This window comes from Medicago truncatula, chromosome 7 (assembly GCF_003473485.1).
Source record: "Medicago truncatula cultivar Jemalong A17 chromosome 7, MtrunA17r5.0-ANR, whole genome shotgun sequence".
NCBI classification, from domain to species: Eukaryota; Viridiplantae; Streptophyta; class Magnoliopsida; order Fabales; family Fabaceae; genus Medicago; species Medicago truncatula.
The window spans coordinates 40,246,769-40,262,379 of NC_053048.1; the positions used below are offsets into that span (position 1 = coordinate 40,246,769).

Here is a 15,611-nt window from a genome sequence, read left to right on the forward strand (position 1 = left end):
AAAGTGTCATAGAACTTAAATTGCGGAAAAGTGGTGGCAGAGATATTACTTTAAAGAGGGGAGGGCGAAGGAAGATAAATTGCTGAGTTAATAGGCGCGCGTGTATCATTGCAGGTCTTTTGTGACCGTCTTTTAAAGAGTATTCAATAAACCTATTTCATACATTAAATTTGTTGACTTATTTCTCAAATTAATTGAGGGAGATTCATCTATTTATTGCTTCTTAACCGGTGCACCCGAGATACTGGATAACATTTTCCTTAAAATAAAACGGTCTTTATTTTCATGGGATAAAATCGATTATGTACAGCATTTAGGCTTATTCTTTAAATTTAAAATTGAGGTATTTTATTTTTGATAGCAATGAGGGGCCGAAGGATTAGAAGAAAAGAAAACAACTAACAAGTATGGGGGATGACTTGTAAAAAAAAAGGTATGGGGGATGAGACCCTGATAATATATCATTAACTAAAAGAATCTTCAATTCATTTGATGGGACATTTTGAGGAATTAATAACTTTGTATTGTTCAAGCCAATCTACACAACATAGTTGCTTTCACGCTATGTATGATTGAATCTGACATACCAATCTTTTTGAGTCATCATTTTGATTTTACATAATAAGGTTTTTACAATGTGATCGGTCATATTATCTTGATGGACCATGTCAATTAAAGCTTTAAAATCACTTTCCACAACAAGTTTTTAGTTGGACTCTTTAAGCTATGTCGATACGTTCAATATCGCCCGCAATTCACCTTTATTCATCGCCTAGAAGAATCATCTAAAAGGCCTCTGCATCCACCAATGGCCAATTATTCGTTATGCAAGCGCCATCACAATTGAGTTTGATCCAATTTTGCTTAGGATAAATCCAACAAACAACCATGATCTCCGGTTACAAATGACTAACAATATACTTCAAAAGATTATCAGTGTTAATCTTTGCTGAGTCGTTTCAACGTTAAAATCTTTCATACAAAATTATATATATTGTTGACACTTTCAAAATACTAGTAAGAGATCATAGAAATAGAAATATGTTGAGCTTGTGATGATCATCAATCTTTGATTTAAGGTTGTGAAATATTTAATGTTTTCTTCTTGTAATATTTCATTTCACTTTGCAAAAAAGAGGCTAACAGGTTTAAAGAATTACATGCATGCTCCAGTTTTTCTGTGACAAGGACGAAATCGCCATTATATCAATATTTATTGATCAGATTTAAGTTGAACATGGGTGCATAAGTGGCCAGATTCAGTTGTTTATTTATTTTTTATTTATTTTAAATTGATTGGGTTTTAGTATTCTATGGTGTCGGTACTATGTAACTGTCGGTGGTACTACGGAAATTCAGTTGAGATGCTCAAAGCTCACGTGATATGGACCCCTGCTACCTAGAAAAGACGGTGATATATACAGAAAACTAAAAATAATTTTTTATTTCATATAAATATTTCAAATTTTATTTTTAATTCCTTTATCCACCTTTTGGAAATTACAATATAGAATCTACCAAAAAAAAAAAACAAAGAAATTACAATATAGAATGACGTTTTAGGGATGAAATGTGGTTAGAGGGATTGAAAACAAAACTTAAGATATTTTTTATTTTTTTTTTAAAGTAAAAACTCAAGATAGTTAATGGACCAAAATGCCATTCAATAAAAAAGTTAATGGATCAAAATATATTTTAATCTAAAATCTATGCATCACAAATAATGAAATTAAGCAAAACTTGACCAAGATTTAACTTAAGTGATTAATTAATCATAGTTTATGATGAATTGTTCAGAAGAACTTAAGTTTGAATGCAATCTCTAACAATAATTAATTGAGAGGGATATAGACAAGAAGAAAAATGATGTGATAAGTTAGAGAAAAAATGAAATGTTAGATGAATGTATGTATAAGAAGGTTTAAGATATATCATTGCCGTGTAAAATATATGTTTGTGTGGATTAAAAGTGATAAAAATCTTGAGAGAGGCATCAAACATGTGTGGATTAAATGTTTGGATAAAAAAGAAATGAAATGAAATGGATTCCGATGGTAATCATTCCATCTAATACTACTCATTTAACCATTTTTCACCCCGAATTCGAGGTGTATCCAATGAAATAAATAAAACATATTAATATTTCAATTACAATTTTATCCTTGCTTGTTCTATTTCATTAAATAAAACATAGTAATTTCCTCTCATCCTGTACAACTCTTCACAATCCATCTGTTAATTTGCGTGGCTTTAATCCTTTGGAACGAGAGGATTAACACGAAAAGAAATTACTCAGTTTTACCTATTAACTTCAATAATAATAATAATTAAAAGTATTTATTTTCCTACACTTCAAAAACATAATTAAACGGATTTCACTAATAATCCAATATTATCATACTTTAACAATAGTTTACTTATTAAATCATAATTATCTTAATTTTAAAAAGCTACAAGTATGTGATTTATAAAATGTTAACTTATAGAAATTAAGGTTTTGTAAAATACTAAATTTGTAAATTTTTTATAATTAAAAAAATGTTCATGAAAAAGAAGACACTAGAAAAATACATATTAAAAAAAAATATTTACAATGTGAAAGAAGACATTCGAAATAGACGGCTTCTTCCATAGACGAGTTTGTATAAGGATTTCTCATGCGTGTATAAGGAGTAGTAGTCATTGAACACGTTCTTATTCACAACTTTTTTCAATGTTACTTCATCTTCCCCTAAGTACATTGGCTTGTAGTTGCTCTATCCTCTCCATTATCATTTTTTGAACAAGTATCTTCTCCATTACTCTGATGATTTTTCATCAAGCTCTGAGTCTGTGGATGAATCGTATGCTTCCATTTGAAGGATATATTTAGAGTTTGTTTTGACTTTTTAGAGAGAACTTTTAGAAGAAGATGAAAATAACATGGATGCTGGATATACATTACTTCTTATTCATGAAATTCCAAGAAGAAGAAAATCATACATATATATACTCTAGGAAGTTATAGCCATTTCAACTCAAAAACATCATTTAACTTGTACATAAATGTATATGCATAATTTATCTTACTATATAGTACTTTATCATCGGTTGAGAAGAGTCAAACAAACAATGATAAAGTATAGCATTAGGCAATAAAATCAAATCATTTTGATTTCTTATGGAAATTAAGAACCAAACCTAGAAAATGAACAACAAATTAAATCAAATCATTTTTTTTTTATAGATTAATTCTAGTTTGGTGTTCATATAGAAACTGGAGAATGATGTTGAAGTAAGAAAATATGCATTTTCTTAACAAAGCTTACGAATAAAACAGGTATAAATATGCAAATCAATGGTATGGAAAATAATATGCAACTTACTGCTTGTTTGTGGAGAAGAAACATATACATGCATTCACTTGAAGCAATAATACATTGGAATTTTTTTTGTTGGAACGGAATAATACATTGGAACCTAATGAAAGCTAGGGTGGGATACTTGGTTTAAATATTTGAAGAAAGAAAAGTATGTGCAGTTATAAAATATCATTTTCAACTTTATATCTTAAAGCATTTTTTTTAGATTATAGTTTTTCTTTTGGTATAAAAAATTGTAGTTTTTTTTTTCCTTCATATTTTCCCCCTCACATTACATTTACACTTTTTTTTAATGAGATCTTAAAAGTACTTAAGTGGAAATCACGCAATCTTGGTCAAAATGGGATAATCAAATATGCATAGTTTTGTTTTGATAACGTTTTAGTCAAAAGGAAAAATAGCTAAATTATAATAGGCCAAGAGCAAATGTCATAGTTAACCAACCAAACGCACACCTTGAATAAGCCATGGAATGTTGTTGGGATTATTTGGAATTTGAAGTTCAAAATGGTGACAGGTAGTAGGTGAATAAACTCATAAACCATAGAAGTTTAAACCTAAATTAATTTCAAAGGGTTGGTTTACATGCAATATACATAAGTAACACCTAAAGCCATCAACCCAACTTTTGAAACCAACCATTGATTGTTACGTTTTACTACTTCAACCAAACGCAAAAAAGTCATTTTCATGAATCATACACCTCTTGTTTTTGTTACAAAACCACGACTTTAAGCCATCTAAAATGTTTGATTCTCAATATATTACAAGTTGGTATATTTGAACATTTGATTTGACCATGTTCTACTTTTAAATTGATATAGTGACGTAATAATAATTTTCAAACGACACCGTGAAAATGAAGGAGAAGGATGAACAAGATCAGACAAAAATGAATTTATTAAAGTACTACTATGGTCTAAATTTAACTTGTCATGATTTGACTCTACTAGATTAGAAAATTAAAAACAGATGTGTTTTACATCTGGCTATTATTTTATTCAAGTAGAATAGAATTATGCTTGAAGAATGAACACTCATATTTGATATGGTCCAAAGCTCACGTTTTTTTGTAAGAAAAATATTGTTTAGTCAACAATAAAAACTAATGCAGATAATAAAATTTGAAACTATTTTTTTAAGCTAAAGTTTATTCATTAAAAAAAGAAAGAAAAAAAACCAGCTTCATCGAGTAAAGTTCCTATAAAGTCGGTAAGCCCAACTAGTAATAATCAGGCAGGCCCACAGCTGTACCATTCTTCAAGAAAATTGCTTTTCACACTTTACTCAATGCTAAGAAACACCATAAAATAACAAATTTAACTTCAAATTCTATCGGTAGTTAACTATCAGCGGTTAAAATTCATCGGCAGTTAACTGCCCATAGGGTTATATTGATAATTTCGTGGTGTTTCATAGCAATCTTTGATGCGGGAACATCAATTTTCATTCTTCAATTTTTCAAATTTGAACTGATTTTTGGTGTTTTGACTATTTTTTAAATTTTAGAAAATAATAATCAAATTTCAGAACGGAAAATATGTTAAGGAAAACTGAAATTTGAGTGTTTTCAATTCATTTTTTTTAAATATATGATTTTTCTTGAAAAAAAATGTGTTGAAAATTGGAACTTTGAGTTTTCAGAGATTCCTATTTGATTTATGTTTCTTCTCCTCTTTCTCTTAATTCACATTGTTGTTGTGTCACTTTCAAGAAGCTTAATAATACATTTATTACGAACAATTACACATGAAATTGAAGAAGCTAGAAAGTGTAGCTTGGACACAAGTCTACTATACCCTTAGTACACATGAAAATGAAGAAGCTACAAATTTTATCTTGGAAAAGAGTTAGAGTCTACCCTTAGTTAATCATGAAAACAAACACCTAATTAGTAATCTAGTTTTTGTTTTTCAAAATAGAACAAAGGATAGTTTCGAGTTTTCACAATGATTGTGGGGGGTATAGTCATCAACTCGGATATATGAAATAGGAATCTAAGATTTGCCAACTATGATCAAATGTCCAAACGATTAAAGTGAATTTTAATTACTTTGCCTAGTTTTTAGGTTATTGACAACACAAACTAAAATAAAATTGGCATGTCTAGACCACTATTTTTTTGTTTGACGTAGTTTGGACCACTATTTTTTTTCAATCAAGTAATTTAGTGACTAAATTCACACACTTTAAATAGAGAATTGATAAAATCAAAGCTTAAACCAAGACCCTTACAAAGCTACCAACCGAGCTATGTTTACGTTTATGCACGTGAAAAGTTTACTAAAAATAATAATGAACTTTCACATTTTTCTTTGTTTCTATGAACCTGTCTAGATTAATCATACGAATTGTACATCTTTCTCAACAAAAATTGTTAACAATACATGCATTTACAAATTCAACAGGTCAGTGATCGTTAGATTTAGATCAAATTAATGGTTAGATTTAGATTTTTAAAAAATTAAAATACCAAACTTAAAATCTAAACCGTTTAATCTAAAATCAGATAGTCACCAACATGCTGAATTAGTGAATGTTTGGATTGGTGAGTGCAACAAATCTAAGGGAAGCTAATGAAGGAAAAGTGGTCTCAAGAATCAAGATACATTATCTCATAAGTCATAACATAGAGCAAAACAAGGTGATCTAAAACTTCATCACCTAATAATTAATAACATAAAAAACTAAACAAAATGATGTAAAGACTAATAATTTACACACTAACCAGTAATTAGTTGATACATTACACATTACATTTTACAAGTAAAGGAATGAGGAGACATGCATAATAATAATGCAATGAAACTTAAAGATGTTCTTCAAGGCCAAACAAAATCCACACAAACCCTCGATTCCAATACACTCTCGTCATCTTTCAGAGCTTCCTCATCTTTCAACGATTTTCTCTCAGCAGCAGAAGCACATGAAGAAGTGGAAGAAGAGGGAGGATATGCAGCTAATAAAGCTGTAGCATTCCACTCATGGTTCCTAACAAGTTCTGAAAATAGAAGTATCAGTGAAGCCATATTGCAATTCAAAAATTTCAAGAGATTTGTATATAGTAGTTGATGTTAAATAAAAGTTGATGGTTAAGAAAGAAAATTTCAAAAGTTATATATAGAGAATGAAGGAATATAAAAGTGGTCACAGATTGTGTGTTTTCTGTTAGCTGAAACAGCAGTTTTTGTTTTAACGGTATAACAAAATCAGTGGTTTGGTTTCTATTGTTTATTGTAGCGGCACCGATGATTTTTTCTATGCGTGTTGTTGCCACTTGTATTGTCTAGGAATACATGGAAACTCAAAACCATGTTTAGAGACCGTGGTTTCTATTTGCTCAACCAATTTAGCAATCATAAAGGATCTATCCCTATAATATGAAGTTCGCCTAAGAAAAATATAAAGTTCGATCAAGAACTGATTAGTTTAAGAATTGAACTTAGGTTTTTTTAAATAATTCGTCATCGATAAAATTTATTAACCATTTGAATTTAATTATTTAATCGATAATTTTATAATTTAAAAATGCGTATAAATGAAAGAAAAATAATGTTATTTAAATGAGTATTCATATCTTCTTAAAAAATATATTCTTATGACATTCTTTAACGAAATAAAAGAAGTAACTTTTATATAAAAAATGTTGTGGTATTTTTATTTTGAGAATTTGTTTGATTTATATTTTTAAGATAAAACTTTTTTATATGAGTTTTTTAAATAATATCCTCACTTGCTAGTATGACATGTTAACTTCGAAGTAGTTCATTCTTTAAAAACAAAAAAACTTCAAAGCAGTTGATGTAATATTAATTAAATAATACAATTGAAAAAATAATCATTATTGAATATGTCAATCATATTATGGAAATAGATCACTTAATACAAGAGAAGTAGTATATATATGCTTGGTTCAAGGGTTTGAAAAATTGATCATAAGATAAAATGGTTTATATTTTAGATATGTTTACATAAAATGAGTTGATCAATAAAAATCATTTATACGAGTTGAACAATAAAAAACATTTATAAAGATAAAAGCTGCAAATTTTATAGTCAAAATCAATTTTAATTGAGAATTCATGGTCTTTTCACATAAAGAAAAAAACTCTAAAGCATAGCAAAATAAAATTTAAAGTTATAAGATTTATTTATTATTTTATATAAATCTTTCATATTTCTAATCTCCCAAAAGCAAACTCAAATTAATATACTAAATTTCCATATCATCTCAATTTTTTGTTGTTGAATTGTTACGAATCTCCTCAAAATAAGACTAAAGATGAAATAGAGAAAGAGAAGATATAAGAGAGAAAGGGAAGATAGAGTATTGCATTAAACTCTTCTAAAATCTGTTTCTATTACAAGGGGAGTCCTATTTGGCTATTTATAAAAAAATACAACGATATTGACCAATGAAATGGGTCAATGGTATGACCCAATGACTAGTGGAAATCTACTCAAATTATTCATAACACCCTCTTGGATGCTCATCAATTTACTAGGAAAAAAAGAGTGAATTTTTCTTAATGAATGAAAATAAGTACAACATATATTTTTTGTGTAAATCGTTAAAAACCTTACCATGAAAGAACCATGTGACAAATCCATAATGGACGAGAAAAAAGTGTAGAACACGTTTATTCTCCTCTTGTAAAGATAATTATATTTGAGATTGGAATGAAAAGTTAAGTTTTGTACTAGTTGGTCAAAAACATTACATTTTTATTTTTTACTCATTTTAGTTTTACATATCAACATTTTGAAATTAAAATTTTGTTCATCGGAATCCAACATCCTTCACCTGAATATTGTCCGCCCTATTGCCTTCACCATAAGAATCATCCTCATCACCATTGTTGTCTTCGTTGTCCACACAAAAAATGAAAAAACGAAAACACTAAAAGGTACTTGAGAAACGCTAAACATCACAAATATGAATGAACCAATTACGGAGCTTTATTTGCAACTCATAAAAAGTAGAGTATTGATATATTGTGATGTTTTTGTACTCAAAACTCTTGTAGATTCCTTTTATGTAATCTTTGCTCGTTTGAAACTGTATCAGCATGTAATAATTTCTTTACAGGAATTTGGTGCTGTTGTGGGAGTCTTGTCTCATAATCTTGCATGCCTTCATGATTTACAGAAATGTCAAGGAAGCTACATTTCTATATATAATCAACCTTCTTATGCTCATCAAGTTAGTTCTTGATCCATTATTTACATGATACTTTTAATCTTTACTAGCTCTGGGTAGCACTTTGATGATATTGGGGTGCCAATGTCATGTGACATTGGCCAACCACAATGTCATCAAAGCGCTACCCGCTAGCTCCCTAATCCTTCTTGTGTTTGATCTAATAATACTAATTTAAGAGTTTTTGCTTGAAGCCTTTTAATGGCTGACACACAAAATTCGACAAAAAATTGAATGGTTAACACAATTAAAACATGTGGTGTTGTTAATATTACATTAAGTGAATGGTTATGAATATAAAAAGTTGTCGCAACTCTGTTTATCATCCATTGCACGTAATTAACTACAATTTTGGCACTATTAACCATAATTGTAGTTTAGCTTTATTTTTTTTTTACTTTTGGTTTACTTACAAGACAAACCTAAGGTTTTCTTCCAACACTTGATGAGGATCTTCTTTATCTTTTACAAGAAGGATCCAATTCTTGAATTTCCTTCAGTTTTTTGGGAAGACATGGTTTTATTACTGGAGGAGATATCACCATCTCCATCTGAAGAAAACATTGTTGATGAAAGATATCATTTCATGCCACTTCTTTTGAACCTGACAAGCACATTTTTGTATATGGTCACTATTTACAACATTGTACCTAGGACCGACAACTACTCATTGAACCTAGTAAATATACACTTAATACTCACAAGTTTCATACTTTCCATAAAAATTTATGACATGACTATAATGTTTTTGCTCTTATCTTCTCAGTAAAACATTCCTGGTATGTACGCACATACTCAGGAATGTGTTTTTAAATTACTTTGCAACAAATTCCATTTTTGAACTTTACAACTAGGTTACAATTAGCATGTCATTGTTGATCCGATGACGCTGAATATGATGTCATTTTGACATGAAGCAGAAACTGAGATAGGTTAAAAATTAGAAACTAGTATGACATGAATCAGAAACTGGTATGTTAGCAAGATACCATGTATTCATTTTGTCTATGATGTCATTTTGGTATGTCAGTTGGGTTTCATCAAGGCTCTCTCAAACCTTTAATAATGGAGAATTACTGTCAACTGAAGCCGGAACTTTAGCTCGAGCAATTGCATATGGTACAATAAACTCTCATATGAATTTCATCCATTTTTACTACCTGCTGCACCTACACCAACAACTCTCTTGCGAAAGATTCTTCTACTTGAATTCTCAATAATCTAGATATTGCATATTATTAAATCACACACGATTGATTCTTCATGACTCATGTTTTAAACATGATTATTGAAATCATGTATATCTATCACCAAGAGCACCACCATCTAAAATTTAAATGCAATATAAAATCGATAATTAGTTTTAATTTATAATTTTAGGATTTACTCATTATAATTACATAAGAGATACAAGTGATTGTAAATTCTACATTTATGTATTATATTTTATTATCTATCAAATAATTATTTTTTCATCTAAAGTAACAGGTTCTTAACAAAAATTATAAACTAATCGCATAAATTTTGTAGCGTTCGTTGGACAAGTTATAAATTTAATAATTTGCCACTTTAAACTTAGACGATAAACATCATCAATAAAAATTATTTCTTCTATCTCTCGTTTCTCTTCCTCTATTCTTTTGTATTTTTTCTTCCTTTTCTTCCGTTTTTCTTTTTATCCATATGCACAAAAATAAATGACACTTGTGAAAATGCACGAGTACCATGTTGGTCTCAATAATCTAAATTTATCAAAGGAGCAACTTCATGGACAGTTTAGAAACAAATCTCCATTGCGAAAGATTCTTCTATTTGAATACTCAATAATCTAAATATTTTTTATTAATAAGTTATATATTACATACTATAATAGAGGCTTTATTGAGCATGAATCCAACAACATCGAGCTTCGTTAACCCTCCCTAGTTTATACAATCATTCGATCAATACTCCCCCGCACAACAAATTACTATTTAACTTCAATCAAATTTAATTACTATTTGTTATAGATATGTGTATTAAACGTCACTTTATAAAAAATGCACTTTCAATTCCATTAGGATTCCGATTAAGCTTACGATGTTTCAACATGGTAAATAAATAATTAAATTAAGCGTCTTTAGATGTGAAACTAGTTTTCATTCATATTAACAAGTTGTTTTCACTTCGAATATATCTTATAAAAGGATTGAATGAAGTACATAATCAGATAACATAAAGATTTTTACGTGGAAGTGGTTACATTATTAGAGAACATAAAAATTATTACATGAAAGTAGTTAAGAAGCAAAGTGAAACATTTTACTTTTTCCTAGAATTTTATTTTGATATGATTAGAGCATCTTCAATGTTGATGTTCTCAAGTTAATTTTTGTGGGCCATTAATTGCCACTTAGGATTGAAGAACAATCCATCATTTTCACTACAATACATTTACGTACTTCTGATTCATCCGATTTTTATGCTGAAGAACTTGTAGACTGGGGATTCAATTGTAGCTATAATGATTTTAAAAAAAAAAATTAGGTTAATTAATTAATCGAGTTCTTATTTTTGTTTTTTGGATTTCTTAGCTTTGATTATGATTTGTTTAAGATTCAGATGTTGTTGAGATTCGTTTCCTTCATGTGAAAAGTTTCAATTTTTGATTTATTTTTAATTTCAATTTCTTGATTCGTTATCACTTTCATATGTTCATGCTTGATTTGTTTTCGTTTGATTTGCTGAGTTTCACTGATTTTTCGTTTGTGTCGTTTTCGTTTTCTCTTTTCTCTCTATTTGTTGTTTGTTTTACTGCAAGAATGTGTTCCTCGGCAAGAACTCTTCTTCAACTTGGTGTCATTCTCCTCCAATACCTAGAACAAAATTCTATGTTCTTGTGTTTTAAGAACAATACGTAGAACCGGCGTTGATGATGCTTTTAGGTGGATGAAGGGATGAATTTGTCAAGAAGTGGGGCAGCTAACATAAAAATGCATAGCAAAATGTAGCATTTGTAAGAAATAGTGAAGAAGATGATCCAAATCCATTTTCGAATTACTTACTCAAATCTTCCGACTCTATTAATTTTTCTGCTGATGTTATTTAATGTTAGTGTCTATTGCTTGTATTATTTTTGCTTGTTAACTTTCTGGGTTTTATGTTTAATGAAAGTGTATTTTGAATAAGCAGCTCAACACTAATAACTCATACTTACTAATAATAGAAATCCTTATAATTTCTTTACGATAATATACAGCCAAACATTAACAAAGCAGTGGGGGTTTTACAAACCAATCTAACCGCATATTATTTTTACAAGCACTCGAATTACCAACTACGAACACGTATTTGTTTCCACACACATACATAGATATTAAAACAAGAAATTAAAACATAGGAGATAGCCGTCACATATGACTCCATTCACCTGAAATTAGAAGAAAAAGAAATTAGAATATACTAGCAAAATTTTGAAACAAATTATAACTGGATAGCCATTAAATTATTATGAAGTTTAAAATAATATGAAAATTCAGTTAATTTGTTAAGGAATGTATTTCTATGATTCTATCATATCAAGGATTAAAATTGATAGTAATGTGGTTTACTCTCTCTCATTGTGTCAATTCAAGATCAAAAGACCTGGGAGTTTTTGTAGGCTAAAAATGAGATCTCAACAAGTCATCAACACCCAAATTAGCATGGTCAAAGTCTATACCAAATCTTTAGCTCAAAAGTCACAAGAAAATAAAACTAGTTTTAGCAATTCAACTAAGTTTATGCTTGGATAAAAAATCATTTAAATTTTTATATGAGCACCATATAGCGTCAAAAGTTGCTTTCCCATCATAAGCTCAAAATACAGATAAAACAAAATCACTAATGTGAATGTCATAACTTATGATCATCCATGTACAAAGAATAGTAGTCCATATTGTGTGCAACTATTTTTCATTCATTTCCAATCAAATAATTGATTTTTTTAACAATCAAAGATAAAATTTTGAAACTTGTATTATTAATTTTGATACAAAAAAGCGGATAGACATTCATGTTAGTAACGAAATTATATATAGTAATCACGTAAAATTCTGATAAAAGGGTCATAAAGCAAAACAAAATTTTAATTACCTCTCAACATGATGAAGCAGTGAAATTAAGATCTAATCACTGTCACTGCTGCTGCTATCATGACCATGTTCATGACCCTCTCCATGTTTCTTCTTCTCCTTCTTCTTTTTCTTTTCACCATCTGCACCTTCACCATGAATCTTGTCCTTGATCTTGTCAACAAATCCCTCCTTGTGCTCTTCCCCATGGTGTCCTTCCTTGTGGTCTCCATGACCAAATCCATGTTGCTCTCCTTTGTGCTCACCACCATGTCCTCCTACAAATCCATGTTGTTCTCCTTTGTACTCACCGTGGTGTTCTCCTCCTACATGTCCATGTTGTTCTCCTTTGTGTTCTCCCTCTTTCTTGTCTCCTCCTATGTGAAGGGCATCACCAATCTTGTTCATGATTCCAGCCATATTGTATATCTATTTGTTTCTTTCTATGAATTTATGAATGTGTTTCTTCTTTGTTTTGTTTTTGATTTGATGTTATACTAAGGAGATGATCAATGGTATTTATAGGCTTATAAGTGAAGGACAAAAACAAAAACAATCCACACCATTTATGTGGAAATGACTAAAATAACCATGGACGTGTCCTCTATACGTGTGTAATTGTATTAATTATTTTTCTTTTTTGAAAAAGATTGTCTGATTAAAAATAGGCATCATTTATGTATTAATATTTTTGTTAAAGATTTTATATGATAAGTATATTTTAATTGGCTATTAACAAAAAAAGGTATATTTTAATTGGCATTTAGTCTTAGAATGATTAAAAAAAATAGTAATTTTGCTAAGGAAGATTTCAGATTTTAGTCTTGTGTTTGGTTAAATTAGTAACAATTTCACATAGTTTGTTTTATTTTCTTAAACTAAAAGTAACAAAACAAAGTGGTTTCTATGCAACATGAAGGCTCGTGATGGTACAATTCAAATTCGATATAACTAAATTGGACAATGATCTATAAGATGTTTTTGGAACCAAACAGGTGTCAAGAGGTTAGGATTAGACAGTTGAGTAGTTAAAACTTGGCACATTTGGAGCCTAAAGTGTAGTAGTTTTTGTGTAATAGAGAAGCTATTCAAAGAAGATATGACGCGTATGAAGTGTTAAGATAAAGTTTCTAAATCGGGATATCGACATGCATTAAACAAATCATCAAAGAATATGTCCAAATTGTTAGGTTCATTATTCGGATAAGAAATGCATTGATTGTGCAAAATAATTGTTCTGTATTCTAGACTCTCCTTTGGGAGTAGTCCATTTATTTGTCATATTTTTTGAGTAGGGATACATAGACCACCTTAGGTGACATGTACCACTTGTACACCCACATATAATTTTGACAAGTGTCTTTGTGATCCCCCCACACACAAAAAAACTCATATGTATTGTCTCTCACACACTCTCACATGGAGTGGTATAATGTGTGTATGGAAAAAAGTGTGTACATGAAACATTATCCTATTTTTTATTAAGAGGATTGGTTTATCATATTTTTTTTTTAGAACTAGCAGATTTTATAATTTGAGAATTTACCTCAATTCGTTTTGCCTAAGTAAATTCGACTCATAAACTCGTACGAGTTTATCTAAAATTAAAATTAAATAAAATTTATTATTTACATGACATATGTAAACTAATATAATATTGTAAATAGTATAATAGTGCAAAATATGACTAAATTATAAAGGTTTTCAACCACTTATTATGTTCAACTAAACATCAAAATACAAAATAAAGTTGCAAAGTCATAAGTCTCTTGAGTCTTAACCATCCAAAATGGCAAGTTTCACAAGTTCCTAAAGTTGTTAATAAAACTATAAAAATAGTTTAGACTTACATTCCGATTTTACTCGAGTTTACCTGATTTTGATTGAGTTAACTCAAGTCAAACTCGTCAAACATTCCAATTTTATCAGAAATCGAGTTTACCTCCGAGTTGACACGATTTTGATACTTAAAAATGTAAACTCGATGAATTAACACTCGATTTATGGAACAATGAGTACTTGTAGTATTTATATTTTTGGGGAAATTCTCTAATAATTTCGTAAGGCAAGGAAAAAGAAGAAACACTATTGTTTCTAACTAAAGTGAAAAAAGAAGGGGAAGGGCATCCGGGAAGGTATAGGGGGACATAACTTTGTCAAAAAGCATAATATACTTTCTCATTTGATTTTAGTTCCTTTTATATTTTAAAGAAAATAAACCAAAATATAGAGAATAAGATGTACAATATAACCATTTTTGCATTAAAACAATGAGTAAATTAATACTCAAATTAATTGGTCCATGAAATTGTAGGATAATATCAACTATTTCAACTTAGTCGTCCTCCATATTATGATCAATATTTTAATATGGTCCCTAAAATTATAAGATTGATCCAGATCTACAATTGCTCTCAAAAAAAAAAAAAAAACTACTCTTCAGAAAAATAGAAATATCATATACCAAGAAAAAAATGTACGCAGTATGTCGGTACGTGGGCAATTTTTTACGTGAATAAATTAGAGAGCAGGTGAATGAAAGAGTGTAGCGGGAAGACACCGACCATTATTATGGACCACAAATGCAAAGATGGATAAGTAGGGGCCATTAAAGGCTCTGATAGGACCCACTTTCCATATCTTTAAGGAAAAAATAAAGTGGAAAAAATCAAATCACATTATTCCCCAATATACATTATTTTTTTTTTTTTTTTTTTTGTTACCGACATAATGTTTTCTATTGATAAATTCTCTAAAAAAATAGTTAACAAATGTATTTAATGGCACTTCTTAATTGTAACAATAAAAAACACCACTTCCTAATTTTAATTCAATGGACTAGTACAAGATTTCATTTTAAACAAATGTTGAATTACAAAAAAAATGTTATTTTGTGGAAATAATTATTCTTGTCTAAGACACGTGGATGGATATAAACTTGCCGACATGTAAGAAGCA

General features: G+C 29.4%; 1 protein-coding gene across 1 annotated transcript; it reads right to left on the minus strand.

Moving 5' to 3' along the window:
* Positions 1-11,751: 11,751 nt before the first annotated feature.
* Positions 11,752-13,155, minus strand: LOC11438901 (protein SRC1). The gene is made up of 2 exons (XM_003624635.4): positions 12,676-13,155; positions 11,752-11,971 (listed from the first exon to the last, which is right to left on the minus strand). Exon 1 carries the CDS (start codon positions 13,071-13,073, stop codon positions 12,708-12,710), a length of 366 nt encoding a protein of 121 aa, XP_003624683.1. The 5' UTR covers positions 13,074-13,155; the 3' UTR covers positions 11,752-11,971; positions 12,676-12,707.
* Positions 13,156-15,611: the final 2,456 nt, after the last annotated feature.